The following is a 26298-nucleotide window of genomic DNA, read 5'->3' as shown; positions in this document are numbered from 1 at the left end:
ATTGTGTTCATTTATTGGCAGGTTTATTGATGTCTCTGCAATCTTGTGCAGTATCTCTGAGAATGTATTGTCTCATCCCTCACATGTTTAACTGCTGTCCGGTACAGAACTTGGTTGATCGATGCAGGAGGCTTTGTAAATTAATGACAGCTGTGTTTAACTTTCTGTAATGGGTGGTGGTTGCAGGATTTACAGCTATGCATGAAGGCAAGACTTACCTCTGTTATAGCACTTCTTCCAACTACATTTCAATTTTTTTTTCTTGATCCCTCACCCTGTTGCCATGCAACCTCTATTGTCTACACAATATTATTGTTAGACTTGTTACCACAGCAGTCATACTGTGCATTTCTGACAACCATCTTCCATACATTCCAGAGATTTGCAGGCCATAACATCATGCAGTTTTTTTTTGTTTTTTGGGGGGTTTTTTTTCAACGTGCAGCCTATTTCTCTGATGGATATAGGCATAAACAGGGCTAAATATCTAAATGTAGATTAATCATTATACTGTTTTTATTACATAATTGTAAAAGAAGCCTAAATTTCTGAACAAGTTTCCAGTTCCAGTCTTTGGTACTTATGTCATGGCAGGTTGTTTAAGGTGGGGATGGGTATAAAATGTGCAACGTTAAAGAAGCAGGTGTTTGAGAAAAGCAAGTGTTTATTTTATTTTTTTACAAACTCAAATACCGGTTTAGTAAACTCCTATAATAAATTAAAAAATAACTTCAGAAAACTTTACATTAGCATTCATTTTCCTCTACAGATTAATGCATACAGTCAAGAGGTTCACTACGCATATCTTTGTACATTTTTTATTAACACACATGGCAGATCAGTGATGGGGAAGAGGGAACACAGTGAGTAAAAATAATTCTTCATTGCAGTTAGTAGATTTCCAGGAGCAAGGACCTACAGTAGAAAAGCCTTTTCGAGAACAAGGAAACATATTGGGCCATATTCACAAAACAGTTATCACCATGCTAAGTTTGCACCATTGTTTGTAAAAGGAAGATTCTTAACATACTTTTTTTTTTAACTAAATGGTGTTTAATTAACACAGTGGTAAATGTTGGATATAGCCTACAGTGTTTAAAAGTGCAATTACTCTCTCATTCAATACAGACAGTATTATATAGTGCTACAGTTAGTATTAAAATTTCCCTTTTATTGGGAAAAGTAACCAAACATGAAAGACAATGTATTGGTTTAACACGTTGGTTAAATGTGAACTAAAATCAAATGGAGACTACGCTGTACTTAGGGATGTTACTGTATCTACTGGAACCTAATTTAAATGGTTTTCTTTTAAATGTAATACTGTGTATATCTTAACTACACTATTTGCTATTATTATTTCACTGTGTAGGAGGCAATGGAACCAATGTTTTGATCCGCCATCTTTAGATTAGGGGCTTGTCTGCAGGTGCTGTTTATTAAACGACGTGTATAAAATGCCATAACACAACTCAATCTGCTCTTCTGCTTTTTGCACGAACAGGAAAAGAGCAAGGATTTAAATTGTTGTAGCGCAATTGAAGTTCATTAAAAACTCTACTGTAAGTACAGTACTACGATCTTATCCAAACTGCATAAAATGTGGACATATCATTTTAATTTCTATTGTCTGATTATTATTTTGTATAGACTCACCTAAGTCCATCCTAAAAGGCATGGTCCCTTTAAAAAATGCAAGCAGACTGAAACAGTGTCTTCAGCCAAACTAGAGACTTTTCTTCTCAAGATAATTTCAACTAATTGCACTCTTCACAAAATATATTCTCATTTTAACCACTGCCTTTGAGAACTGAAAAGTGCTTTAAAACCTAGAGGGATGCACATAGGTTTACAATTTGTTTATATAAAAGTATTTATGAAGGGAGGAAAATGTCTGTGAGTAAGTCTTTTAAACAGTCCACAAACTTGTGTCTATTATTCTAGTATAAACTTGCTTATGATTACTTTAACACCCCTCCATTAAAGCACATGATGCAGATAATGGTATTGGTGATATACTAGGATATTATATTGAAATATTGTATACATATATTTTTGGAAGAAACTGTGCAACCTTAAAACAGGTTTTAGATTGAATAAGTACTGCTATTTAATATTATCCTTTAATAAGGCCAAACCAGGTCCAACAAATTCCATGTTTAATGTGTTTTGATGGGGCTCCGTTGAGCATTTCAATTTGTTTTTAATCTCTTGCCCTTTATTTTCCCAGACTTACCATTCTATATGATAAAACAAATATGAATATGTTCTATCATTACTGAAAACGATAATAAAAAGAGTTAGCTCTGCTCTTTTTTTTTTATTTTCTTGAAGTTCACTGTTTGTTCGTGCAGAAGGACATGTACAGTATTTAATCCTCACAAATCTGACAAATGTTCATATCCACCAAAGCCAGCCATGGCATGTGGTATCAGTGCATGAGGGCTAAAACTGCCCACATCCATCCCTTCTTTACCAAGGTCACAGAAGCAAACAATTCCAAAAGTGCTTATCCAATTAACATGCAGGCAACATAAGCACTTTTGAGGGAAGGGTTGGCAACGCTACGTTACACATGCAATTAGTTTCTCAGGGATACAGGTAATTAATTAATTAATTTAAAAAATCCATTTAAAATACAAATGAGAAATTGGAATTTTTGCTATTTAGCACTGGCCATTCCTCTTAGTAACCAAAAGTATGTATTTTGCTATGACACCTTGGGCCGGACTTACTGTATTTCAATCCAAAAGGAAAATGTGCATGTTTTTTGTGAAAGTAAAGTATGACCGATAATGTTATGTAATAACATCTCCATAATTCCTTTTCAATCCTTTATTTAATAAACTAAAGTATAGTGACACAAAGTAATATTTTAACAGGTGTGGAAAGAGTTTAGCATCTGTAATGGAATTTCCTTTGGAAGACTTATGTTATTGTATATAACATTTCAACAAGCCCTGCTTAGCTAAACCAGTAAAGATACAGGTGTCAGTGGCTATTAAAAATTTTGATCTGCTAGTCATGCAACAGGATCAGAAACATAAGGATAGTAACTTGCTTTTGTTTTGTATCAGTTAGAAAAAGGAAGAACATTTAAGGCATGTGCACTATGAGTTCAAGTTTGTATCCTAGAATTATTAGTAGCTGGTGGTTGGGGATATGTACCTCTTTGCTCAACAATGTAGACTTTTCATCTGCAAACTAAAAGCTTTTGTCTCAAACATGGTGAAACAAAAGACACAACCACTATATCAATTACATGAGCTTTCTCCATTACAAAGTCTCCTATTGCAGTTGGATGGGGTCACTAAAGTAAGCCTGTTGTGCTGCATAGAAACAAAGCAGTGATCCTTGAGATAACTAAATAAAGGAAAAAAATACACGACCATAGATGTAATGTTCCCAAAGAGAAAAATGCTATAGCATTAAAACTTTGTAATATCTACTGTACTTTTATGAAAAAAAAAAGTTGCAGCTGTCACCACAATAGCTTTACGGGTATTTATACTGTACATTCATACAAAAATGGTTGTGATACTATTGCTCAAGCCGCAAATACCAAGTAGGGATGTTAAATTATGAGTCACTATTAACAATAAGAAAATAAAACCGCTGCAATAAACAAACAGCCACAATCATGTACATATACCCAAATGTATACCAGTACATTCGAGGGAACAGTTGCAGGTAAGGTAAAAGCCTGTACATTTCTATACTGATAGAACGTCTTAGAAAAAAAAATAATAATAAAAAAAACTAGTAAGTGAATAAGTTACTTCTGTCCTTTTTTAATAAAGATGTCATGTGTTCAGATCATTCTTCCAACTGGATATCAACCAAGCAGTTTCCTCCTTGCACTAGAGCCTCAGTGCGCTTCATGCCCTCTAGTGACCATTCTGTGTTGTACGCTGTATCTCACACGGAGATCCATTTACAGTCAGTTCCTAAATGGTTTCCTGTTTCCGGTGCTTTGTGTTTTGTTACAGTGGGTCGCCTTAGTCACCTGAGTGAGTGCTCATAATCCCTGTGTAATAAAGGACAGTCCTTCCATCCTGTTCGGTCTTGATTTTCCACTCGCTATGCGGTTTTGTGGAAGAGAAGAATTGGAATTCTTTTTGGAGCTATGACTTTTCAACAACTTATTTCTTCCGTTTCCCCAATCGTGAATCCAGTGATGTGATGCTTTAAAGAGGTCCCCTGCACGGCAGGGATACGATCTTCCCGACTTTGGTTCGCTGTCTGAGACGTGTGGATCTGAACTTATGTGAACGTTTCTGCCTTGCTCTCAATCAAGTGTAGTTTTACTTAACATGTTTCACGCGTGTTCAGTTCAATGCAGCATATACTGTATCAGATTGGATCTTGTACAAACCGCCAAGCAACCAATCTTGCAAATGGCTTATATAAAATATGTAAGGGTAGCCTTGGCTACATAAATAAGATTGCTGTAAACCAGGTTCTGTTCATTAATAGATTGAAACCATTGTTCTGTACATGTTCTGAACTTCCATAAAGTCTGCAAAGAGAAAGAAAGACAACTGTAATGCAACGATGTACAGTACTATAAAAACCCTTCTTCAATTGGTAGAACTTATTTAAGGTTACAATCTGATTCCTTGTTACTACTGACCAACTCACACAGACATTTATGAAAATATATAATAATTACCATTTTTGTTAGAGACCATTTAACTAGTCGTTGAACAAGACACACTTACCTCGGCTAGGAGGTGTGAAAGACATCAAGGCCAAAGGATAAAGGCAAGAGAAAAGAACAAGAACAGAAATAAAAACTGCAGAGGAGAAAAAAAGTAGAAAAGACAAAACATAGTGTTAGTAAGAGGTTAAAGCATGAGAGTCTCAAGAGAGGGAGAACCTTTGAAAAAATGAAAGAATAGGAAGATACATCCAGACCATGGCATCTCTCAAAGCACTTCAACAGCAGTGTACAGAACTCACACTAACCCTAACCCTAACTCTTTGCAAATATGTTCCAATATACAGCATGTAAAATACCTATCTTGAGAAAGGGTTATGTGATGAGATGCTTGAGTCTGAATAGTGCTGTGAAAGCTGGAAACTACTGAAGATCTGAACCTTTGTTTCATCAGCTTCATTGATAAAACTGCACGGTTCTCCAGTTTACATTGTAAAACAGATTTATACATTGCATGGCATTTCTTTTTTTCTTTTTTTGAAAACTCAGTACCATCCCACTTTATTCAAAGGATCCTGGGACATGAATGGCTACTTATGCTAACAAGCTAGCGGTAGTCAAGGAAGAACTGTTACATGTGTCAAAAGTGCCAGAAAGCTATACTAGAGAGACAAAGCTGTGGGAGTGAGCAATTCACCACTGACAAGCATGCCTTTTTTAAGCATTACTTCCGTAGATCTTTATACCTTTTTAGTCCCAGTAAGAATAGAGATACTATAGACTATCAGGTTAATGGCACACAGAAATGTAAAAAAAACCAAGCTTAGTAATCTAGCTTTCCACTTCTTCAATAATAACCCAGCGGTCAGAGTGAGCCTGATAACACTCTGTTTAAAGAGGCAATACATTTAAATATACAGCCTGCAATACACTTTTGCAACTTGCATGCTGATGCAGAATTGTGTGCTTCCTTTTTCGCCTCAGATAATATTTTTTTCCATTTATGGCACTGGTTTAAAGATGTTAAAGATGTACAGACTGAAAGCTTTTGTGAAATACGTTTCCGTTATCTCAGCTCTGTTCCAAGGTGATAGGTATGCATGTCATACAACCAACAAGCTTTTACTTTTGGGTGCAGTCATTATGAAAAGCTAAAGATTAGTGGACATGGGCACTGCAAACTGCAAAGGTTTTGATCTCTACAGGTAAGTTATACATAGTATGATAAGGAGTGTATGTATAATGGTACTTTAAAAACACAAGACTATTTATTATTTCCCATGCCAGTCATAATTGAAATCATGTATTCTTATTATATTATCAGGACCATTACTTACATGTATCATGGGTATCATATCTTGACCTGCATAATAATGACATGTAAGAGAAGTAGATCTTACCTTTTCTTCCAGGTCTTTGATTTGCCTCTTCTGAATATCCGTTTTATCCTCCAGATCTCGAATTCTCTAAAGGGTTATAAACATTTCATTTTTAAGCAAAACTGTGAGCTGTTTATTTTGTCATACCTCTTCCAGTCATAATTAAAAGAACAATCTGATAAAACATTTTAGAATATTTTAGATATTAAATATATTACAGCTATTTAGCAAGCAGAATAACTCCCAGTATTTTAGGGAAATTGACATTTTTTATTATTAATAGAATATGAACCTGAACAGTATTTTAAACTAAAGGGGTGAGCTGCTGCTCAAGGCTGCCACCTGCTGTATGAATGAAGTATATCAATTTGCAGAGCTGCACTATCCACAACCATTCAATTTTATGCATTCACTTTCAGATCTAATGCAGCCTGAAAGCTTGTGTGCTATCTTATCACGGGTCCAGTGTGCTTTTCACTTTAAGCTCTTTGTGTAAAATGAAATGCCTACACTACCTGGTGAGCTTGCTGCAGCATCTCCATTCTCTCCTGCAGGATCTGGCAGTCGAACTCCCTGCTCTTTCTCAGCATCTGACGCCTCAGTTTCTCCACGGCTGATCTCAGCTCGTCCTTCTGCTTCTCGCTCAGAGACTCCCCGAATTTGATCACTGTGTCCTGCTGTAAGGCGTTATATAAGGTGGCTTCCAGATCTTGGATTTGCTGTGAAAGGATTTTTTGAAACAGTTGTAAATCAGTGATTAAAACACTCTGATATCCCACTGGCTCTAAATGTCAACACTGAAATGTTCCATCTGAGCTCAGTTCCTGGTATACCAGACAACAATTAAAGTGCAGGAAGTCTTACATCTGAGAGCAGCTGGGGATTTAAGATAGAATTGTGGGGTTTTAATGTGGGTCACAAATATGTTAACAGTAGCAGAAGTGGGGGCCGGATCCTTTTGATTTGACATCCTTGTGATTAACATGGATGAACTGCACTTTAAAAAGGGCATCATTGAGGATGCCAATGGAAGAAGCAATTTTGAACCCCCAATCAGGCTACAATCTTCTATCTTAAGAGAGGGTTGAACAGTTGGTTATTGTAATATAGTTTTGCAGAAAGCAAAACACTCGCATCAAGAGTTTACACTTAAAACACTGTATTCCCACTAACAACGTCACAGGACCCATCTCAAGTACACTTTTAGTGAGTTTGTTTACCATGTATGCCTGGTCCAAGGCTTGTTTTCTATAATCAAGTTCTTCTTCCAAATAGCCTTTCTGCTTACAAAACATATCCTGCAAATTTAACACAATATACAGGAATTAAATCAAACCTACCCTTGAGAGGGAGCAAAGCAAATAACAGTGAACCATAAACTGCAGTCCATGACGTACGACGTTTGTTTAGGATTGGCAAGCACGAGCTAGCCTGTTTCACATGGAAAATGGCATTTGGCTTCTGTGAAAAGTGCAAATGGCTTTCTCAGCACTTGCAACGTGACTCTTTTAGGCAAGGGCTGAAGCACATTGGCTGTGCTTTAAATGTCATGTACTGGCTTTGTACACAGACCAATATCTTTAGTCTCTAGTGCTGTCAATATCTTACTGTATTGCATATTTCACTTTAAATACACAATTAGAGAAATGAGCGCCATTAAAAAAGAGATAATTTGTGTAAGTGTAAGTAAGTGTGACATGCAGTATGGACAGACCGATGGGTTCCTCTGCATACCCCTAAACAACTGGATGTTACAATTGGATACGTCTATCGTCATGTAACACATGTACTATAGGTGCCTCTACAAATAAATTTCTATATATCCTGAACTTGCAGTACTATAAAAGAGGGCTCCTCAACAGGACCATATATAGATACATTGATTTTCTTTTTTAAGGAATGCTGATTTCTGATTTTCTTACCATTTCAATTTCCAAGTCCAGCATTTTTTGATGCAGAGCAGCTTCAGTACCTTCAATCTGCTGTATCCACTAAGTGGCATACGAAACAATAAGAAAATCCATTAAAAAGGGTATCAGAGCACAGTACTGTACTTAATGTTCATAAAAATAACAATACAGCAACACTGAATACAAGAAAACATGTTTCATAACAAAACCTAATATTCGGTAGATAAACGTTTTCTGAGAAATTCATCTTGTTAATATTATACAATATCCAGTTTAAGATCACAATCTGAAATCCCTGTCATGGACAAAGCAGTTTGATCTTGGCTTAAATTACCTTTTCTGCAAGTGATAATACAGTGCTTGCTTGAATGATGGCCACTTGCTCTTCATTTCTTAAATTCTGCAAAACAATAAATACAAATAAAGGGGAAACAAGCTATTTGTGAAATATTGTGTGGAAAAAAATCTCATTATTTTAAATAAACTCATTTTAAAAAATCACACCTCTCATATAGTGAGCACACAGTACTCACACTACTCTAGAATACACTGACAAGTCATATGTAAAGTACAGTGCATTAAGGCTTTTTATTATCCCCATAATGGAAAATGACCATACATCAGGAAAAACAACAAACAGAACAATGCAGTTGACACAGAACTGGAATACTTACACCATTGTCTCCCAGAATGTCCAGCAGCTTTATTAGATCAGGAATACAGACATCCTAAAAAGAAACAAACATTGGAAATAACATTGATAAGAAAAGCTGCTTGCTGTGCAGGCCCTTACTACCCATATTGAAAGGCTACACAGGGGTGGAATCAGTCCTTCGACTTGGCAACATGCTGTCTATGTGATGTTTGTTTATCTGCAATAGAATTTGAAATCTCCAATGAAAGTGAATGGCCGCTGGTCGTATGATAAACAATAATATAATGTAACGTTATGACCCAATCAACACCTCTGCTCTAAGCATTCAAATATAACCTCTATCTAAGGGTTACGCTATAGTAAATGGTCTGCGTGTGTCTGTAAAACCTTGCTTTTACTTTGAACATCCCACTTTTTTTTTTTTTTTCACAGTGTGCGTGCAATACAGTTAAGGGTGGTTATGGAGTGGATAATAATAAAAATGCTTAGACATACTTTGACCCCTTCCTTCATACAGTAGATCTGAAGAGCACTGACTCCCTCTGAGAAGGGGTGGATCTGGAGATTGAAAGGAGGTGATCGCCTTTCACGTTCCTGTAAATAACAATATTAACGATAACATGTTAATCCTTTTCTTTATTGTATCTGCCTTCAGTGTGTCTCCTACACTAGTAATGGCTTGTAGTTTCTGGGATCTGGACAGACAGCTATGGGCTGTACATATCATACTACAGTATTTCTAAAAACATACAGTACTGTATAGCACACATGTCATTATAATTAAAAACCAATGATCATCTCCATAGAACAATGCGGCTAGAGTATTGTATGTTGCTGTTTTGAACACTGGGTGGCAGCAGTCTGCATTTAAACTGCCTATCTGGCTTCTATATACTGCTTGCTCACTATGAAAAGCCTGAGCTAGCCAATCAATTAGGCATGCACCAGAAGAATTGCACTGTGTGAGATGGTGTGTGAATTTCAATTTGTTTCAAAGGCTGGCCCTGAAGGGGCGTTCTCCACCCGTCTCTGTTTGGCAGTTCAGCTGGATGGTTCTGAAACGAACATTTGATTTATTACTAGAAAAAAAAAGCGAATTGACTGATAATTGTCAGATAAAGCTGTATCTGATTAAACTTAAACAACTAAAAAACAACGTTGTGTTTTGCTTTTCTAATCTTACAGATAACATGTTTTAAAAAAAAAAAACAATAACACATCTATTAGAAGCATGTTTTAGCATTATATTAGGACTATTAAAAAGAATGTGCTGAAATGTAATGTTTTTAAATCCCTGTGTGTTTAGAGTGTAATTATGAATGAGTTTGTGCCACTGCCTGCTACTCATCCAGGCCACTCTTGTAACAGAGATGCTGCATCTCATTGAGTTTTCAATGATTATTATTTTCTAAAACGTAACATCATTGTGTAACTCTCACGCTTGCTTAAGAAATGTACACACTGTATAAAATCTAAATGGCATCACCTCTAATTCCAAGATACGGAATTCTAGTAGTTCATTCTGGTCCTTGGAGTCTTGAAGTTCTTCTTGAAGACGGCTGATTTCTGCTTCAAGGGCGTCTATCTAAAAAAAAATAAGAAATGTATTTATGGACGTGAAAAGACATAATTTGCAAAAGTATTGTAGTTTATATACCTCTTGTCTGTAGCTGAAGCCTCCACATACCTTTTCAATAAGTTCTTGATTTCTTTTAAGAAATAGTTGCTTGTCTTCGACCCATTTTGAATCCTATGACAAGAAATGAGCAGGTCTGAGATTCAAAACAGTGGCATATACAGTGAGAACTGGCAAAACACTAAAACTGCAGGTAAATGAATAGTGAATTGTTTCTCCAAAGCCTCTCACTAACTTGTTAATTACGCAATAGATGACTACATGAACAAACTGACACTTTAGAAATCATAACTGTAAATATCGCAATGAGTTTTCTGAGTTTTCATAAATGGTTATTGATTTATTTATTTTTTGCTAAAAACAGATATGGTAATGATTAACAAGACGTTTTCAATTATCTATTAAATTTTGTGAAGAACCTGTTATATTTAACTGAGGTTATTGCAGGGGAATGCGTGGATCTCTCCAACGCTATGGTGTTTCGCCTGTGTAATGATTAACACACACCGTTTACATGTAGATTTCTTTACCTGTCCTTTCTGGGCAAGTTCTTTCTCTAGATCCTCAATTTTAGCTTTATACCTGAGTACTTCAGCTTGCAGTTTTTCTTGGGCCTGAAAAAAAACATGTATAAGTATTGTTAATTAAAGGAAAAAAAAAAAAAAACCTGAACAAAACTGGTCCAAAAACGTCTGGAATTATTATCGAGTGCTTTTGCTTCAGGGCTGACTTTCACCTTTGATTCCCTCTCAGCATCTATAAGGCCTCCCGTGTGTTCCTGTAGCAGGGCATAGGCTCGCTGAAGGGCTTGATATTCCCTGGTCATCTGGCGGAATCTCAGTTCAGACTCCTCTGCTGCCATACCCTTCATGGAAACACACGCCACATCAATAAGTTAAAGTATGCAAACCTGGAGTCTCGATTCCTATTCTGTACTGGGACCTGCTATTTCAATGTTAGCTCTCCAAATCTGTAATGTTGAATTCAGATGTACAATGTTGCTATTCTACAACGCATCCCTTACCTGCTTGTTGTAAAACAACCCCAGGTCTCATTATTATTTTTTACAGCAGTGCTAGGACAAATATTCCTTTAAAATCAGCTGGATAAAATGTATAATTACCACCATATTGTTATTCATCGTAATTCACGTTTGCCATAAATGTGCTACAGTACTACAGTATTAGAACACGTCTGTAATTGTCCTTTAGAACTATTCAATTTGATCCATGTTCAACCTACTTCATCCATGTCCTCATCAGGTGTGGCTGGTGTTCGGTCAGTTCGAAACGAGGCCATGGAAGAGGTCTCAGAATCCATTGATTCTTCATCGTACCCAAAAAAGGTGTCCACCAGTATAGGTCGCTTCAACAGAAAGAAAAAAAGATATTTTGCATTGCAGATACATACAGTACTCTCAGATGATGAGGTAATTGAAAAGTGTATTGTTTTAAACATTGCTTACCTTGTGGGCTTTTGAACTTCGTTTATGCCTCTTCTTACGTAGCAATTTTTCTCTATCCTGAAAAAAATATGTGGACAATGGGCAATTACATTGACTACGTATATAATTAGTAATTACATTGAGATCTACCAGTTCAAGAAATAAGAAATTGTTTATGAAAAGTACTTTTTTCTTCCTTTATTTTAAGTCACATTGCATGCTGTGTGTGCAAAAAGAGTAACTGTTAAAAAAAAAAAACTTAATAGTTGGAGTGCTCAGCAGGGTAAACAAAAATGTAATAATGCACATACAGAGAAACAATGAAGAAAATAACAGGCTTTCGGTCCACTTTGTGACTGGCCAGTGTGCTCGATGCAACTCTAATACTGTACGAGTGTGTCTACAGCTTACCCTTGTTAAGTCATCTATCATGTTCTGCTGTTCTAGAACCTGAAGTTTTAAAAATTCTATTTCTTGATCATCCTGAGCCTGATCCAGATCGTTCAAAGATTTGAGCTTCTTCAAAGGCGGATGAGAACTGATTTTTTCTTTCTGCGGACAAAGACACACACAAGGATTTGTGCAAGTGACAGTAATCTACAGCGCTACAGTATACAACAAGTTGAAAAGCACTTCCTTTTCAATGTGTTGTTGTTTACCTAGACTATTCCAAAAGCAATTCGACATCAAACCTTGACGTTATGCATACGTACCATTTCCAGGTTTTCTTTAGTTAATGCTTTCATCTTTTCTTCCAAGCGCTGCAGTGACTGGGTGAGTTCATCATTTCGTTTAGTGAGGCACTTGTTCTTCTCAAGCATCGGTTTGCACTGTTTTTCAGATTCTCGAACCCGTTTCAACTGTTCAAAATCAAACAAGCAATGTTGTTCTGCATTATTGCTGCATTACATGAGGGCAATTTGTTTGCATCCAATACAAATCGACAGAATATTAACGGAACAGTAATGTAATACTGTAATTCAGTCATTGAATGAAATTAAAGTTAAAATCTGTGTTTTATTTCAAGCAGATTTTATTTGAGGTGATCGGAAATACTGATTCTCTGCGAAAAAAAGCAATATGCTATTTTTCTTTTTAGCATTTGTATTAGTAGAATTGTACTTCATTAAAATGACGGTGCCAATTAAGTAACATTTAATTCATTACCCTGAATTTGAACATATCAGAATCATATTTAACAAAATCCATACCAGTTCATTCCTTTCATCCACCAGCAAGGTATTTCTGTCCTCCAGTTTGCGGATTGTGGAATTTAATTCAGCAACCCTTCTGTGGTTCCTCCGCAAATCCTGAAAGAACAAGCCGTTAGCATCGGTCAAGGTGCCGGCTGCACTTGCGGGGTATCGGGGGGGGGGGGGGGGGGGGGGGGGGGGTTGGGCAGTTCTTTGGGTCAGTGTCACAAGACGTTTTTTTAACATGGAAGAGTAAACAGCAGGGTATTATTAAATTATATACTCTGATGTACTCTAAAGAATAGCTGTTAGCAAGATATACCGGCTTAGAGCAGTGGCATTCACTGTTTATATTTTCAGTCCTTTTCAATCTAGTACCTTGTTGCAACCAGTCCTTAACTTCCTTAATCCTAGTTAATGAAAGCAGATTTTAATAATGGGATCTGACTTACTGGGCTGCCACAATGTTCTGCCCCATCTCCTGCCCTTCCAGGAATCTCTCGTTTGGGACTGCCAATGTTACACTCGGCCTCTTTCACCAGAAACAGCTGCTCATCGAGGGCATCCTTCTGCAACTGGAGCTTCTGAATGAAGCTGGTCTGACTCTCCAGCTCCTTCTCCAGAGCAAAAACCGTCCTGTCTTTTGATTTAATCTCGTCTACCTGCGGGCATTACAAACAAAAAAGCTTGCCTAGAGAAATGATCTGTTTACTACACTATGGACGTTTATAAATTAAGATATACATACTGTTAATGTAGTATGCTCCTTGGAAATTAGATGTAGATCTCAGTGGGCTCTCCTCTTTATTACACAGAGAGTGATAAGTTTATGGAATGGATTAATAAATAAAGGAAAGAAGTTGTCCTTTTTAAAACAGGTGGTCAAGTGATTTATTAATCTTGATTTACTCACCAGCCTCCGGATGTCTCTCTCACTTTCCCACTTGATCTTGGATATATGCTCCTGATGTAAATGATGTTCGCTTCTCAGGTCTCCAGCTTTCATTTTATCCGCCTGAATCGTATTATTAAGGGCCTCGTCCACTTGTTTTTTGGCCAATTTCAATTCTGTAATTTCCTGCAGCAGTTTGAGGCGTTCAGAGTCAAAGAATCTCCTGGCCTCCTCTCTGGCCTCAAGCGTCAAAGCTGTCCTTACTTTATCGCTGCTCCCGTCCCGCAAGGAGCTGAGCACTGACTTGAGCCGCTGGTTCTCCCCGTCTTTGATTTTTATTGTCCTCGCCATTTCCTGCTCGTGCTGTTTGACTAGGTTCTCACGGAGAGCCTGCAGCTCTTTCATTTTGTCCTCGTGGAGTTTGGCTTTGAGCTCCGTCAGGGTCACTGTGTGTTTATGTTGCTCCTGCTCGCGGATTCGCTTTGCTTCTTGAACCTTTTCTCGCTCAAGTTTGCTTACCTAAATAAAAATAAAAATAAAAAAAGAAAATGTGGTAAAAATGAAATATCATAATTATTATTATTTTTAAATTGTTTATATAAAATATATATTATTTTGCATACTCCTTAATTGTACAACTAGTGGGAGTATTTTAGTTTTAGGGGGAAACACTAGGATAATTGATGATTACAGCATGACACCACTACACACACACTTACCTTGCATTTCTCTTGATGTAATTCTATTTGAATATCTGTCAATTTTGACCTGAGATCTTCATTGGCAGCCTGCAGGGAAGAAACCAGAGCTTCGGGCTTTTCACCCTTTGAACGCCCTTTCTTTGCCATTTTTGCAAATACTACAGTGCCTTGAATATTTTCATTAAGGGATATTCATCTTTTCAATAGAAATCGATGAGATCCTTCTGTGTTTCATTTCTTGCCTCTTCCCCATTATCTCTGGGATGTGGAAGACCTGTTAAAACAAGCCACACACATGTTGAACACCATTTCTACTCTTATCTCATCCCCAACCACAGGGTTTAAAAAGTGTTTAACACATCCATGCTTTGATTATCCACTGGATCCACATTTGGTGGTTTGTTACAGGAAAGTGACTTACCGAGAAAAGAGCCAATTCAAATAATCTGAGCAGAACTGAGACATTATGTCATTAACGCATTGACGTATTCATTTCAATAGAAAATTAAAAATATGCATTGCTCTATTCATTCTATTTATTTGTGTAATAACAATGCTACTGCAGTTTTTACAAAGATATCCCATCTAGTGCAAAATGAAGCAACTGATTATCAGTGGACCCATATCATTCTGTGCCTGCTACAGTAGCCTAAAGCTTCTTCTCTTCAGACAGATGCTTTGGTTCCTGAAAGGATTGGAAGAACGAAACACTGGGGAATCGTCTATTGAAACTAGCTTTGAAACCTGTGTGTTGTTTCTGGTTAAAGCACACTATAACATTTTAAAACAGTAATTACAGATTTACTGTCATTTGCTTTACCCAAAAGGGAACTCCCTGATTCTCCGAAAGTGCAAATGCAAATGCAGGAAAAAAGAAAAAAAATCTCCCTTGGGTATATTAAGTGAATTTTATTGTTAACCCTGTAAAGCTTTCACTCTGCTTTAAACAATGGTGTTTATGTCTAAAAAGAACATTATTTGTATTTGTTATATTGCTGGTATAGCAAGGTGTATTCTTCCAAGCCTGGAAGAATACACCGCAGCAGCAGCAGCTACTACTGTAGATTGCAGGGCCCTGTTCAACATCAGGTGATCTGACACTGTAGGATTTACTGTTTTGATTGGCTGATGCAAATATCATGATGGTGCACAATGTACTGCATGCATGAGTGCGTCCAGGCATATAGATTTACAGTATGGCAGAGCCTTGTACAACACATGCACTGTAGAATGGAAAATGAAAAATCCTTTACCCAGACAGCACGCAGGATGAATTATCTCTGCCTTCCATTTGCGAATGGTGATGGTTGCTGTTAAGCTGTATATGTCCATACAGTATTTTATCATACCGTATTGCACCACAAATGGACTAATTGTTATTCTGAGCCGAAGATCTCCCTTTATTTATCTGCAGTCGCTGTCACTATAGCCAAGATAACCTAACATCCCCTTGCACAGAATTCACAGAAGGGACAAAGGGTAACATAGTTATAATTAAAAGATTATCAAACCCAGGCTTCCGGGTCCTCTACATTATACATGTTTTGTTGTTACAGCCGTGCTATCCATATTTAGCTAATCTTTTAAATTGCATAATGCTTTTGAGAGATCATGCTACAAAAAGTGTCAAGATTTTTAAATACCGGAAATGGAAACAAGGCTATGCAAATTTCACTCAGTTAACAGAAACTACTGTGCAAAATACTGGTGTACAATTTTTGATCTATTTTAAGTTAGATCCCAGTTATTTGAGACTATGAATATGATTGCATTGATACACAACATATTCTTCTTTTTATCTCATTAAAAAAATCTAAATTAGCATATTTATTTGAAATTTGAATAGTAGCAGTTAAAAATGACTGCATGTGATTTCCCCAAAGAATCAAACAAACCAAGCTATTTATATAATAATGAGGGTTACTGACGCCATCCCAGGAACTTCAAATCACTGCTCGCAATGCAAACACAACAAGCAATACCACTCACATACAAACTGCCAGTCACCAGTGATTCTCTACCTAAGTGAAGATGTACCACACCACCTTCTGCACCAAAATCAAGACCCTTGAACTAAAGGAACAGTTTCTCCAACTCAGGAAAGCACATTAGCTCTGAACCCTAACCAGGTGCTATACAATAGGTAATAGAAAGACTGGCTTAGTCTGTTAAAAAGGGTTACATGCAGTACTCATCATGATGTGTAAGATGTTGAGGTAGTCAGCTTATAATTGCTATTAACTTTTTCAACCCTGCAAATCTGTATGCAGGTATAGAGAGGCTTGGCGGTCCAGTGGTTAAAGAAAAGGGCTTGTTATCAGGAGGTTCCTGGTTCAATCCCAGCCACTGACTCACTGTGTGTGAATCTGAGCAAGTCATTTAATGTAACCTCCTTGTGCTCTGTCCTTTGGGTGAGATGTAAAACCAAGTTCCTATTGGAAGTGACTGCAGTTGTTGATGCATAGTTCACCCCCTGCTAAATGACCAAATAATAATAATACAGGTCCTGAAAGAAAAAAAAAAACCCTTAAAATTGCATGTCACTGTAATACATGAAAGATACGACCCTGTCTACAAATTAAGTCACTAAAGGCAGAGAAAAGTTTTGGGCTAGTGCCTTCATCAGCAGTGAGGTTACACAAACTAGGTTATTGCAATATTATAATTGACAAAATTGTATATATCATGCAATCACTACAGGATTTGAAGCAGCATGAAAAATAGCTTAAGAAAGTGTGGCTTCTGAGTGTGAGCTTGGTTATTATAAAAATATGACTCAATTATGACTCAATTAACAATTGACAAAACAGATACAAACAGGGAACAATCTGAAAAATGTTATAAAATACATCTCTCAGTTTGCTGCTTGGCATGGTCCCAGGACTGAATGGCAGTTGTAGTTTTCATGGCAGGATTGAGGTGCAGTAGTGGATCATTGTGGGGAGCTAATCTTTGGTAAGAAAAGAAGGATGCGATTAACAGTGATAAGTGGATTATCCACAGGGCCCCAGCTGTGGAATCTGCATTCCCTCGCTAAGAAAATGATGCATATTTAACAACATTTATAATCTCTCTCGACTCATCACTATTCATTAGAGTACTTGGGGAAAAGCTTTTCAATTTTAACAGTATTTCACGGGTAATAAGGGCCGTCACATGTACATGTGAATTCCAATTATAATTTCTTTAATAATGCCTTGAAAGATTTTTTTTGGAAATAACTTACTGAAGAAACCAATCCTAATAACAAGGAACTGCATCAACATACTGTACATATCCCCTCCAAGGATATAAGTAACATATATATCTGAGGTATCATGATCACTAGAGTTACTGTAACAGATGGTCACTCCAAGTGGTTTTTTGACGGTAAATTTGACCCACTTAGAAACTTGCAATCCAGCTGCTTTTCAAAAGGTTTATGGACCAACAAATTACATTTCCTAACTGGAAAAGGCTTGAACACCAACATGGACGTATTGCCAAGAAGCTGTCTAAATCTATGGCCATGTCTGAACTTCTGATTCACAGATACATGAATTATTGATAATTTCTGTGTTTAATGCTATCAGAGCACATGTAACCCAGGAGTGGTTGTGCAGTTATAAGTCAGATTAGAATAAGAAAATGTCTTTTATATCTACCAGCTGTTTATGGTAGTGGATCAATGGCTGCAAGGAATATCATAGATGTCCTCCTACTAGCAGCCTCTGTTTCCAAAGGCTACAAAACATAACTGAGAAATAATGGTCTGCAAAGCTGTAGCAGCACATATTTGTACTCAACAGTCCTTAATATTTAATAAGAAGGTGATTTCAATATCTTATCTGCACTGCTGCATGAATATATTAATTAGCAATATAATGATGAAACTGAATGTGCTGTACTAAGGTGTATGTGAAGGGTGCTACAGGACAGATATATTCACTATTGATTAAATGTGCATTCCCTATAAATGTTTAACTAGAAAAGTTTAATTACAGGACGATTTGTTGGCATGAAATAAATTAATAATTGCTTCAATTTATTTCAAGCCTGAATGTGTGAAAGCTTCTTATCGTTTTCCTTTTTTTTTTTTTGCATTTAAATACTGCACAATATTTCTAGTGAATTTTAAAAGCAAGTGATGTCTGGAGTAATGCAATATTACATAACTTATGAATATATTCCTGTTCTAAAACGATTGGATGCACAGCTATGTAAATGGCAAGGCTCTATATCATAGGATTCTCTGCCATTGGTGACATACAGTAACTTCCACAAACTCAAGACAGTGTGCCCATTGTTTAAAAACTACAGAGTACTGCAAGTAATAGGAAAGAAACCATCTTGAATGAGCAGTTTACAAAAATAAATAATTACAAAGCTGCTAAAAATAAAGGTTCAAGGGCAGTACATACTACTACGACTACTACTATTGCTAATAATAATAATAATAATAATAATAATAATAATAATAATAATAATAACCTTTGATAACAGAATTAGGACTTGTTCACCTATGCAAAGATCGAATAGTGCTGATGAATTTAACACTGGGCTACTACTTTAGAGGTTACCAGATTTTGTAACTGTGCCTACCTCTAAAGGGTTAATCCACCAATTTTTCAGCACTAGTTACTACAGAGACCGATTTAAACAGAAACACTGTTCATTAAAAACAGCTTACATCCACACTTCCCAGCACCTGCCTCAAAGGTTATGGTGTTTCAGTAAAACAAATAAATTTCCCATGGCCTGGAAACCGAATCAAATGAACTAAAAACAGCATCTCATGCTCCACTTCTGATGCTGCTGTTTCTCAAAACAAATCGTAACAAAGCTCGAGATATTTTCAGTCAAACACATGTTATTTTTGTTTTTTTGTAATTGCTTTTCTGATGCTGCTATAGCTCAGACTTGTGTTTTTTCTTTTTATAAGGTTGACTGTTTTTTTTGAGGCTGCACTTGCAGAGTGAGTTGTTACCTGATGGCCTAAATACAGATAATGGATAGATTGTTGCACTCAAAGTAGTTGCTGTCTAAGGGGACTAATCTGAGCATTCAACTCTTTCCTGGAGCAGCCCAGCAGCAATACCCTCTTCTTCTGAACACTTGAGTTTATCTGATCTATACTACTTCTTCAGATCTAGAGGATGAACCTCTACCACCCACCCTGTCGGGTCTTATTGCTTACACAATAAATGTCAGCTAATGATCTATTTAGAGATGATTTCCCTTTTAAATGGTTTAATTTCAAATGAAAATACATGTCATTTTATTCCTGTTGCAATTCGTTTGAAGATTTTGCTTAAATGTGTTATGTGAAAAACTAAATCTCGGGCATGGCCGCGATGGGTCTGTTCTGTGAATAGTTTGTTTGAGAAAAACAAAAAAAAACTTCACCAACGATAACTCTCAACTTTGATTGGCTTTGTGGTAGCAATGCTCTTCCTATCTGCCTTAGATGATGACGCACACGAGGGAAATGTGTCAAATTCCATTCTTAGCAAGAAGTATATCAATGTTCATAAAAAAAGGTACATTGAAATCAGAAAGTCAAATTGTAATCATGAAAGTATGCAATTACAGCCCGCACAAGGCAGTACAGCTTTAATGCTGGCTCACTACCGTGTTTCTAAAATGTTCTTCCACACATAAAAGGCTATCAAATCAAAAGGAATATTTTAGAATCAAACTGCAGCTTGCTCTCAAATTCATTAAAAACGTCTGTATTGAAGGTTTATAAACACTGACCCATATGAGTCATTTACATGACCCTGGTGGTGTACTTTGTATTAACTAGGCAACAACAACATTCTGATTTGTTAAACTGTGTCATTATCTTCCAGTTATAAACCGTGACCTTTTAAGACACCAAAAAGTGACAAAGAAGCAAAATGTATCTGCCCCGGGCTTGGACTCTGACTACATTGTGTTGACATCATGTCATAGTACAGTACATTTTGTGTCTGCTTGAAGCATTACTTGTTCTTGTTCATTGTACAAATCCCATGTCTAATTAAAGTGAAATCGGGCGAGGTTGAGGTTTTAGTTCCTCAGATTTTAGAAACGTCATATGTATTGGACCAGCATTACAGGGGGAGGGTTTACAGCTAAATGCAATATGTTTCTAGTTTAAGGTCCTGCACTGAACACTGTTTTATCTCTTTTCTGCATATACCAGCATGGGACACCTCTTTCAAGGGCATATATTCCCATAGGCAGACCAGCCAGTAATTAACATCTGCCTGCATGTAATCCTTGTACAGTCTCCAATTTAAAACCTGAATTATTATCCGAAATGTATGGGGATTATGTTGTTAGGTACAGAGGATAGATGCACAGCTTAGGTTATACAAAGAACTGTGGGGATATTTAATGTTTTTACCCTTTACAGATCAACGGACCCAAACCAAATGTAAAACAACATCTGTATATATTTTTTAAATAGCTAGCATGGCAAATAATTATTAAGACATTACACATTAGGAAAACAGATTATATGAAATATTAACTTTAAAGAAGTTCATGAAGACATTTTTAACACATTCCATTGAAATAAATGATAACATTTACATAATTACTAGATTGCACTGGAAACTGATTCTCTATGAAAAATGACAATATAAAATAGAATATAATATAAGGCCATTCAACCAAGTCGGGTCTTAAAGGATCTATGTGATTCAGCATCAACAACATGACTAGGTAACCTATTCCATGCCCCATTCCATACCCTCACCACTCTCTGAGATTCAAACGAAAGACGACATCCCAATGCATTTAACAAAAAGGGCGTTTCATAGGAAAACGGTCTCCCAATAAATTGCACAGAATAACAGTAGGAAATATACTGGAGCGACAGTGCAAAGCAATACCCACGTGCTATTGTGCCCAGACAGACCCAATTTTAATCTGAACCTCTAAAACAGAATATCCAGGCCAGTGAGGATTAGACTTTTTTTTTTTTTTTTTTTACAGTGAGGATTAGACTTTTTTTTTTTTTTTTGGATACACTTTCTGGGAAATCAAATGAGCTAGCCTGTGCAAATCATTCAATTAAACCCACAAGCAGTATCTCACTGAGCCAGTACTGGAAGCAAGGCTTTTACAATTGATAGGCCTTTCAAAATCAGGGGCAAAAGCCTAGTTAGGTTAAAGGATGAAACACGCCTGAAACGACCAAAAGATTTTATGAACTGTGTATTATACTACATGATGCCAGTATGTACTAAGCACTATGTATTTGTTAAATAAATACAACCATTAAACACAGTATCTAACAGAAGTATAAAATGCAATTGTGTTTTTTAGCATGTGGAATCCGGTTAAACCATGTAAATACTGATTCATACAGGACTCGCATTTAACTGCAGTTATCCTGTTATTATCACTCAAAATGTAGCGGTTAGTCCAAATGTTTTTTTTTTTTTTTTTTTTTTTAATATGTACTATTTTACTGATGGCAGTGGCAGTGGGTGTAAAAAGTATACTGTGTCATACTGCCAGTGTCACTGAAACAAATTCATGTGACTTCCAAAGGACACAAATTCAATCTCAAAGACCCTGATCAAGTCTAAACTGCAGAGCTGGGTAAAAGGATGGAAATGGTATCATAATCATGAACTTCACTGACGAATACCCACAATATCAGAGGCAACAGTTGAAAATACTGGTCTCACATCCATTTCGATTACATTGGATTTTCCATTGCACATTGATTTAGTTTTTTTTATGAATTTGTAGCCATTATTTTAAAGTCAACAAATTAACAAAGTGTTATTATATCAGAGTACAGAGGGTTGTTTTTTGATGGGAACCCTGACACACAGTGTTAAACCATAAATCACCTGATAAAAATAACACAGTCACATTGACTAGACCTCATTGCTAGGGTTTGTGAAGTACTGAGTAATTGTTAGTGTATAAAAAGTCAATATGAAATCAAAGCATTGTTGGGTCATACAATCTGATTTAAACAACAAGCCAATTCATGGTACAGTATATGGTAATTCCTAAATCAATTTGTTCAAGATTGGAATTCACAAGTCTACAACAAAGCAATATGTGAGGAAAGGATAACACTACTACTAGCTCTAGTATCTTGGAGCTAGATGATTCAGATACATAGTAAGGCTTTTTTTTTTTATAATTGGCTCCAATCCCTGTAAAAAGATGGTGCTGGTGTGCACCAGTGGTATCTGAATGTCAGGCAACCAGCAGATGCACATCATCGGTGTAGCAGATCAAGTATAAAAGATTTTAGAAATTGACACAGATGAACACCAAAACGTATAGAACTAAGATATTTCCCATTTAAAAATCAACAGTTATTTTAAAACGTGGCACTAGACTCATAGATTACATCTTGCAAAAAATCCTATCACCACATCGTTTAATAAGGTATTGCAATAATGCATTGTTATTTTAAAATGGGTCCCACATGAGCCAAGACTGGAATTCTCATCCTATATTAGCTGCAGTGTATGACCCAACCATTCACTGCTGCTTTCATGTCAATCCTGATCATCAATAGACAGACCCAGTAAAGCTGTGCAGGTCTCAGGAGGGTCCTACTCCCCAGTGGTTGTTATCTCCATAGCTACGATGAACTATTCTACAACCAGAGTGATGTGAACCACAGTCTCTAGCCTAGAGGACTGATGGGATAAGGCTATGGCAGCCATGCAATTTGACCCTGGCAGCCACAGGACTGGAAAGGATCAAGACGCAGCAATGCTAAAAAGTAATTTTAATCCCCTTTCCTGCTGTGATGAATTAATAGACAGGTCACGTGGTATGAGAAATCAGGCTGACATTGTTAAAGCACATTACTTCAACTTCGGGTTTGAAAATGGATATTTCCATGTCTATCTCGATTCATATTGTTTGCTTTGCTTAACAGATAATGTTTTCGTTGAAATGAATCTAGGAAATAATAAACACAGCATACTAGTTTTCTTTCTGTTTAATTATTTTTATACAGATTGATAACATTTGCAAACATCCTATAGTGAAATGCAAAAATTAAATGGGATATGTTCAAACTGCGTGGTCTCAGACATAAAAAACGAAATGGATTGTGCTATTATAGTTCACTTGGCATGTTCTGCCTTTAACTCCTGTTTTGTTCCTAGATTACCCTCAAAATGCCCTCTGTACAGCAACTGCAGTCACTGACACTGGATGAGGTATGGAGAGTAACATATACAAGGTAGTAACAATACCCAAGTTCCTGTCAACTCACTGGCTCAAAGTTACATCACAGCGATCACAGTATAGTGGTGCCTTAGTGTTCAAGTGAATGTGCCGGTGGGGAAGACCATGGCTTTTCAATAAAAAAATACTTATCTTTGTAGAAATAAACATAATAATAATAATAATGTACAGGTTCTGTACAGCTATGGCCAAAGGTTTTGCATCGCCTAGGATTGAGACATAAAAAAAAAAACAAAAAAAAAAACTATGAACATAATTTAGATCATTTTTTTAACATCATGTAATCAAAGAATCTACAAAATGATATCGCAAAGTCTACCGGAAGCCATCAGAGTAGTACAGTGTTTCATTTTGAAATGTCACGTGTTTCCATTTTTCGCATTTTTTCATTTGGTATATGAAAAAGTACAAAGCGGTATGCAATTCAATATATAGTACGGTAACATTATTCGACTTTATAAAGCAAAATTAGTTAATTCGAGAGGGTGATGCAAAACCTTTGGCCATCGCTGTACATGTAAAAGCGCAACACAACAAATGGTTCTTGAATGATGTACTGTATAGCTGATAGGAACACACACACGTGCTGTGATACATGTTGTATTGTAACGTACAGGCATAGTAACTATAAATATGGTGTAATTACAATGTAACTAAAGCTAAAATGCTATTGAATTACCTTTATTGTTTTCTTTTTGTATTGTTAAAAGTTTTGAACTCTCTTGTATCCTACATAATTTCCCATTAGGTCTATGTGCATTTTATTAAAAATTGTTTAAAATGACGTCTACTGCATTGCACTGAGGCAAATCCTATATGACTTCAGTATGTATAATCCCTAAACTCGTCCCTCTCAAAAATGTGACTAAATGTAAAAAAATATATAATGTAAGTGTAACTCCTGAATGGCAGTTTCAATTTCCTCTCTGAATCTCTGTGAATTACTGAATGTTGATGCAGCTTTCCCTGACACATTACACAATGTAATCGTGCCGACCTCTCTACTCCATGAACTCTGTATCACTGTATCTTAAACGTTATTTGAGATGCTACTGAAGGAGAAATAAGTCATACCCCCAAATCTGTGTTCACTCGATATGAAAATAAACCACTGCCTCAGTGTTCAGTGTTCACTGTGTGGAAATATATCTAAGGTCTAAAATAAAGCATTAATACAGGTCAATATCCTTGACTTTTAAGTAGGATAAATGAGGAGAGTGTCTTGAAAATTGAGAGAAAAGAATAACAACAGACTGCATTTCTGCAATGGCTAATTTTAGGATAAAGTTCACATGGTACCCAGATAACTACTGCATGTCATGGTGGTCCCTCATGACTGTATTTATAATAGGTCTGAAGTGTAGAGACATGAGTGTACACACAGCTTCTAAAGTTGCCTTATTTCCCCATTGAGATGTCTAGTATTTCATGTAACAAATTGAAAGGGTTGCTATTGGCTTCGTCCTTGGCTGAGCATATCTATGCAGCTTGCATTGCTTGAAAAAATAAAACCATTGATTTACAAGGGCATCCAAGGGAAGCAAAGGGAAATAATTCAGGAAACAAAATCCATTAGCGTTAGAACAGGTTTAGAAATGCCTGCATGTAAAAGCCAAGAGCTGTCTAAAGGCATCTATTCCTAATATATAAGTGCATCTAAAAATAGAACATGAGAAGAAAAAATAAATACACATAAAATAAAATATAAAACAAACTGTCAGGGAGTGGCAACAATTAGATTTCATGCTTTATTTAGATACAAATGGGTGTACACTAATTGAAATGAATAGGCGTCTATGGGCCTAGCTACAGATGCACCAAATGGAGTGTGTAAATAAAAACTACACTAACACGCACACATCTGGCTGCCTAAATAATTTCACCTTTTCAGAATCTACACAATTGAGGTCGTTTGATTGTCTAAACAAAATCTATCCCTATCTAAAATGGATTTTGGAACATACAGCATCGTATCACTGGTCTGTTAATACGGATTGTACTCTGTAATGCCAGCAGCCAAATAGCTATCAGCAATGCACTTGTCATTAGGCTGCACAGCCTGGCTATAGCACCACAGAGACCAAGCCCAGTAGAGGAAACAGCTCTCTCTCTTCAAAACATATGAAAGCAATGGCAGAACAATCAAATAGATTCTGATGGGCCCTTTGCAGAACCAAAATTACATCTACCAATTTAAAGGAAAACAAAGACCCATCCCCTTGCCAGCACTGACGCAAAGATGAATTCACTTCAAAATGCATAATAATAACCGGCTATGTTACCATTCCTTTTTGTCAGACCAATTCAATCCACACCATTTTCTTTCACTCTAATTTGTTTTTATTAATTGAGAAAAGGTGAATAAATTATTACAAAAAAACAAAAAAAAAAGCCTTACCGTTTGAACACTCTCCAGAATATATCAAGGCCCGGAATCCTCAAATCTAAACCCATGGCTTTGCTTTTTTTTCTGCTGTTCAGCATCAGCAGCTGTGCTGTGCGTTCTGTACGGTGATGCTGTGGACCCGCCTTCCTTCTACTCCACAGAGAATGAGCTCATTGAGTGGAGCTGCAGTCTGCCTCTATGACAGCCCCCTCCTCCTCCTCCTCCTCCCTCTCTCCCTCCC

The 26298-nt window shown here is 36.6% G+C and overlaps 1 protein-coding gene across 2 annotated transcripts; it reads right to left on the bottom strand.

Annotated features, from left to right (window-relative positions):
• Window positions 1–644: 644 nt before the first annotated feature.
• Window positions 645–26226, bottom strand: LOC117412723 (janus kinase and microtubule-interacting protein 2). 2 transcript variants are annotated; one of them, XM_034021260.2, is made up of 22 exons: window positions 26070–26226; window positions 14489–14744; window positions 13791–14288; window positions 13330–13539; window positions 12896–12994; window positions 12398–12544; window positions 12096–12236; window positions 11706–11762; window positions 11483–11605; window positions 10977–11105; window positions 10771–10854; window positions 10292–10354; window positions 10091–10189; window positions 9100–9198; window positions 8624–8677; window positions 8284–8349; window positions 7962–8030; window positions 7260–7337; window positions 6555–6758; window positions 6061–6126; window positions 4722–4796; window positions 645–4519 (listed from the first exon to the last, which is right to left on the bottom strand). In XM_034021260.2, the coding sequence occupies exons 2-21, from the start codon at window positions 14615–14617 to the stop codon at window positions 4746–4748; spliced, it is 2466 nt and encodes an 821-aa protein (XP_033877151.1). In that variant the 5' UTR covers window positions 14618–14744; window positions 26070–26226; the 3' UTR covers window positions 645–4519; window positions 4722–4745. The 2 variants fall into 2 exon arrangements, with proteins under 2 accessions (XP_033877151.1, XP_033877150.1); XM_034021259.3 differs by lacking the exon at window positions 4722–4796.
• Between the last annotated feature and the right edge of the window lie 72 nt (window positions 26227–26298).

The sequence above is a fragment of the Acipenser ruthenus genome, chromosome 23 (genome assembly GCF_902713425.1).
Source record: "Acipenser ruthenus chromosome 23, fAciRut3.2 maternal haplotype, whole genome shotgun sequence".
Classification (NCBI taxonomy): domain Eukaryota; kingdom Metazoa; phylum Chordata; class Actinopteri; order Acipenseriformes; family Acipenseridae; genus Acipenser; species Acipenser ruthenus.
The sequence above is the reverse complement of the archived record's forward strand: the minus strand, read 5'-3'. Positions and strand labels throughout refer to the sequence as shown.